This window comes from Mus caroli, chromosome 3 (genome assembly GCF_900094665.2).
Source record: "Mus caroli chromosome 3, CAROLI_EIJ_v1.1, whole genome shotgun sequence".
Lineage (NCBI taxonomy): Eukaryota > Metazoa > Chordata > Mammalia > Rodentia > Muridae > Mus > Mus caroli.
In genome coordinates this window covers 49,410,960-49,416,729 of record NC_034572.1, presented here as the reverse complement: position 1 = coordinate 49,416,729, position 5,770 = coordinate 49,410,960, and the positions used below count along the sequence as shown (strand labels likewise).

Genomic DNA, 5,770 nt, shown 5'->3' with positions numbered 1-5,770 from the left:
TGGGTAGGGAAGTGGGGGGCGGTATGGGGGACTTTTGGGATAGCATTGGAAATGTAATTGAGGAAAATATGTAATAAAAAATATTAAAAATTTTTTAAAAAGGAATACATACGTGCTGTAATATTTGACTTGCACAAGCTCCTAGTGGTCTGAGAGGTAATAACTACAACATTTCATTTTTCTGGTGCATCATGACAATACATGCAGCTAGAGAAGAGAGTCTGCCATTGGAGCTTCAGTAGGTATTTCTCTCAGGGGAGTAGCCCTCTGCATCATGCACAGTGGTGGACTAAGTGTGGTGATCTCTGAGTTCTACAGCTGAGCAACATGGAATAGAAAAATAGCGATTGTTGCTTTCATATGCACAGACACCACTCCATTGGCCTAATGGACAGCAGGTGCTTGATGTGTGGCATGTTAGATACTGTTTTTAAACACTGCTTAAAGTATCAGTAAGAGTTTTTGATATAGTCTGATGGATGGATAGATAGATAAAGATGGATAGATGGATGTATGGATGGATGGATGGATGGATGGGCCGACAGACAGAGTGACAAATGGTTTACCAAAGTCAAGTTTCATATAATATGAACAATAATATTAGATATTTATCAAGGTATTGTGCAGTACTTTTGATTGCTAGAAAAATTGAATTATCTCTTTTTTGAAAATATATTTATATATAAAATATCAGAACTCAAAAAAATCTTTATTTACATGTCAACTAAATAAGATTTTAGAATTTTAACTGAATTCTCTGCAGGATCAATTTTGAGACAATCATATTTCTACTAAAAAAATGAGGATGTTTTGAGGGGATATAGCAGACCATTGTTTATCTTATGAAACATTCCATATATGTTTTTAGGCATGCAGATATTAGCTCTAACCTTTAGCATATATTTAAACCAAAGGGCATTACGATAAGTACAGTGTTTCTTTCTCCCCTGTTCATTACTGTCCATATAGGGAATATTTAGGCACTGTTTTATAATTGCTCTCCTGACCATAATGAATGTTAAACACTCCTGACATTCTGTCTGTGCATTCTGTGTGCATCTCTGGCTTCCCTAGAAGAGAAGGAAGATTTTCTCAGACTCACCTCTTGCTCTTTCCTGAGGTAGCAGTGAATTTAGAACCTGAGGGTGTGCAGCAAGGGTGCTGGAAGCTTCTGAAGGTAGAGAATATGAAGCCTGGATGTTTCTAGGACTCACTGTGTATACAGCCAGTAGAAGGAATTTTGAGATAATAATCACTTTTACTTAATAGATACCCACTGGTTTTTAAACTGAAATGCTTATATTTTATATTAAATTAAACTCATTGGGAGGTTGGGGATTTACCTCAGTGGTAGAACGCTTGCCTAACAAGTGCAAGGCCCTGGGTTCGGTCCTCAGCTGTGGAAAAAAAAAAAGACAAAATAAACTCATTGGCATGTATATATCTGTGTATATATGTACATGGGTGTGCGTCTATGAATGTGTATGTGTGTACTAAATATATCAGTTTTCACCTGAAAAAAATTGCAGAAGTTATGATGTTTGACTAGACTGGACAGTTCTCTGCAACCCCCATGGAAGCCTGCAATTAGGAGGGAGACATATTTAATTTGAGTGGGTACTTCTGCATTAAAGACTTTTTATCTTAGTTAATACTGTAATTGTTAAGGGAGAAAAATGAAAATTTAATTTTACCCTCCAATAAGCTAATGAAATATTAACCTCATTATTACAGCAGATCTTTGTACTAATTGGTGGTTCCCTGTACAAAATGATAAATTGGAAAATGAATTAATCCTTCTTAGATTATTATGGGTTTTTTCTCCAGAAGGCTTGCAGAGAGTGTCAGCAGACAGAGCTGTGTCCCTATTTCTCCTGTGCAGCATGGCTCTGCCCAGTGATGACAATGGAGCCGGATACATGTGTTGTCTTAGATGTTTGAGGTGTACCAGGGAAGTCACAGACTGAGCCAGTCCACACAGTCCCTCAGAGATGTTCAGAACAGGGTTTGTTGATCATCTGTGATGCTCATGTCCATGTCGGGAAACAAGACTAAGATATGACAGCTGCTGGCTGTGGGGTCAGGAAGATGAAGAATAAGGCAATGATTCTTGTGAGACCTTTTATAGCAGTAAATATTAGAGTTGGAGTTGACATTGTGAAGCCTTGTCTTAGCTTCTCATTGTACAGATAGGAAGGTGAGTGCAGAAAGAAAACAGAGTCCACTTAGAATGTCAAATAAAATACCAGCTACCAGCGTGCTAAATTTCTAAGTATTTTTTTCTTTTTGACTACATTGTCTTTCAGGAAGCAAAAAATCATTTGGCAGTGACAAAATTATTGTTTTCAAAGTAATTATTGAAATTATGTATCTTTATTCAAGCTAGGCATGCTAAGTTGTTTTTTTAAAGTGGGCTTACATTTTTAGTAAACTATTTCTGCTTAATGATTAATTTTACTACTGAAATCAGATTTAGAGAAGATAACCAAAGTATAAAAGTAATTAATTACGTTAGTGCTTTTCAAAAATTTTACATGCACTTTTCAAAAGAGTGCATTTTTTTCAATTTGAACACGGATTCTGCCTTCCTTAGAACAAAGTTTTAGGTTTGTCAGATGAGGATTTTTAATCTAGTTGTTCTTGCCCTGTACCTTAAGGGTGGGAATCATTTTCTCATTCTACCTGGTAAGTGTATTCTTACTGGTTTCCTCCTTCATAGTCGCAGTGTGCACAGTATGCTGCTGACAGGAGAGAGGAGGAGAAGATGTGTGACCACCTCATCAGTGCTGCCAAGCACCGGGACCACGTGACAGCCAACCAGCTGAAACAGAAGATACTCAACATCCTCACCAACAAGCATGGTGCCTGGGGGGCCGTGTCACACAGGTGAGTGACTAGGACGGGGTAGGGAAAGGGTGGCTAGCTCGTGGATTCAAGTCACAGTGACTGCATAGCTACTATGTAAACACCACTCAAAATATTAAAACGTGCTTTAACTTACTAGCTTTACTCTTCACTTCATTAATTTTTATGAAAACTTACTGTTTTAAACTTTTCTCTGATGCTGCCAGTTTACATTTTGAGTAATATGTAGTAATATAATATTTACTAATACAGAAGAGTTAGGTGTAAGATGAGCCGCTCGGTTTAAAGGACAGCCTTAAGTTTATGCAAATATTACTTTTATTTTATATGGTAATAAATATAATCACTTAACAAAGAGTAATATGCTACTTCAGAGTTAAGTAGAGAAGTGTTTTGCTACTTTGGAATTGTTTCTTTCACTCTCCATTCAAATTTAGGGATTTTTCATCTCAAATTATATGTTGCCTTAGCACAATCTAAACAAATTTAGTCTTTTATAACAAATAAATTCTCTGTTTTCTGAAGTGTATGGACATATAAGATGTTGTGGTTTGGTTGGGTTTTCTGTGTACACAGTGATCTAAAAAGTAATTAATGAAAAGGTTCCTGTGTTTAGATTGCTGGTGTCACTTTTCACATACCTCTCTTTCCTTGAGCCCATCCCATGTTTTCATTAAATTTCCAGCAGTATGGCAATCTGTGGACTGTAGATAGGATGCTACTGTGAAACATTCTGGGATAAGGGATTCTGTTGGAGGAGTCTTGGAAGTCTGTCCTGACCTTATAATTACAAGACAGAGATGAGAAAACAGTAGTGCTTTTGTATTTAAGGTAATACTGTAGGGTAACATCTTTAAAAATGAAAGCCAAGTACTTGACATTCATGATAACCATACTATGGTAGCCATACTATGGCTCTCCCATACTAAAGGCTCTGTGTTTTCAAGGCAGTCTCCATTAATCAGTGAGATCTACCACTCTGGTGTTGCCCCTAAGGATGCTCCACTCTCAGTCAGCTCACACTTGACTGCATATCCTATCACCTTTCAAGAGGAGAACATGCAGCTGCTACTGTGTCGGCGATCTGCACATCATGCCACATGAGGCCATATCAGAACTGTGCAGTGTTCCTCCCTCAGACAGATGAGTCTCAGTTACATGTCTCATCACCTGTTCCACATGCCAAGCAATTCCTTCTCGAGTGCCGAGAACACATGCCTATTCGCCCCAGATAAGGCACCAACGGCACACTAAAGAAACAGTTGTGCCAAATCTAGCTTAGTGGCTGGCTGTGAGTTAATTAGGGGTGTTAACAGGAGCCTAGGTGAGGCCTTTTTAGCTGAGGCCAGTGACTCCTGCAAGCTGTGTTCTTGCAGCTCCCTATACAACTGGAAACAGAGTGCAGATCTGAGGCTTTCTCTTCCCAGTAACTGTCAGTCACTATACATAAAACTGTTGAGAAGGGCCTGTGAGCCCTCTATACTTCAGGAGCTTCCTATCCGTGGTATGTTTTGTCTACTTCCTGAGTTCCAAGGGCCTCCCTCCAGAAGGGAATATACCAATGAAGAAGAAACTTCATCCAACAAAAGCCAAAACCATTGTGCCGAAATGAGACTGGCCATCAAAGTTTTCATTAAACTGTTGTGTGCAAACCCAGTGGCACTTAACCTGTCTTCCAGTGAAAATCACAAATTCATCATTATGTAGTAAAATATTATGAAGAAAACCTTGCTTTTGAATGCTACCTTGTGTTGTTACAGATGTAGCTTTTGGGGTCAATGAGATGAGATGGCTCAATGAGAAATGCTCCCACTTGCATTTGACCCCTGGAGCCCATGTGGTGCAAAGAAACAACTAACACACAACTGACCTCTACATGTGCACATGCACACGCATACACGTGCACACCCCACACACAAACAAATATGAACAAACAAATGAATGTTTTACAGAGATTTGACTTTTCATATAATTGTCAGCTTTAACATTTTGTACATTGGATATAAATATTGTACATACTGTAAATCAGAGACACTTTATAAATGCAAGAAAAATGGTTCTTACATTTACCATTTTAATTCATCAAGAAATATAATTAATTGTACATTAAAAGGTTTGTGTCATCACTGGGGACAGTGAAAAGCATGTTTGCCAGTGGAGTGGCTGTGTTTTATTAAAGTTCATTTTTCTGGACTGCTTAGCACAACTCCGTGCTTCCTTCATTACTCTGGTTCCCCTCCTGTCTGTCTGACCTCTTGTCATAATGTGTAACTTCTTAGTTCACAACTTAGCCCTAGTGCAGCCATACTACCTGCACTGTGAGCAGGCTAACGTTGTTTTGTGTGTTGTCTCCTCTTCTAGTCTCTTCAGACTCAAGTGTCTCCCCAGACCACCATCCTCTGATCAATTTTATCAAATTAACACTCTTTGTCCTTTATCAGTCTCTGAATTTGTCACCTTTGAGCTTCATGACCCTTATGTCATATAATTTCTTTTACCTGGATTGTGGATTTTACTTTTAACTCTGTACCCAAGGCATAGTACTCTACATAGAACAGATGCTCAATATATGTTCTTTACATTTATTCATTTACATATTTTAATCAAAATAGAATTATAGAACTTCCTTCCAGAGGCCCTTGGTCTTGCAAAGATTATATGCCCCAGTACAGGGGAATGCCAGGGCCAGGAAACAGGAGTGGGTGGGTCAGGGAGCAGGGCGAGGGGAGGGTATAGGGGCTTTCAGGATAGCATTTGAAATGTAAATGAAGAAAATATCTAATAAAAAATTGTAAAAGAAAAGAAAAGAGCCGGGCGTGGTGGCGCACGCCTTTAATCCCAGCACTCGGGAGGCAGAGGCAGGTGGATTTCTGAGTTCGAGGCCAGCCTGGTCTACAAAGTGAGT

The 5,770-nt window shown here is 38.8% G+C and overlaps 1 protein-coding gene across 10 annotated transcripts in view; it reads left to right on the top strand.

Annotated features, from left to right (window-relative positions):
* The window catches only part of Nbea (neurobeachin), a 543,806-nt gene that overhangs the window by 313,926 nt on the left and 224,110 nt on the right, over window positions 1–5,770 (top strand). For all 10 annotated transcript variants that reach the window (XM_029475176.1, XM_029475174.1, XM_029475170.1 and 7 more), the window contains one exon: window positions 2,720–2,886. In XM_029475176.1, coding sequence (XP_029331036.1) covers window positions 2,720–2,886 — 167 coding nt within the window. The remainder of the gene's footprint in view (window positions 1–2,719; window positions 2,887–5,770) is intronic.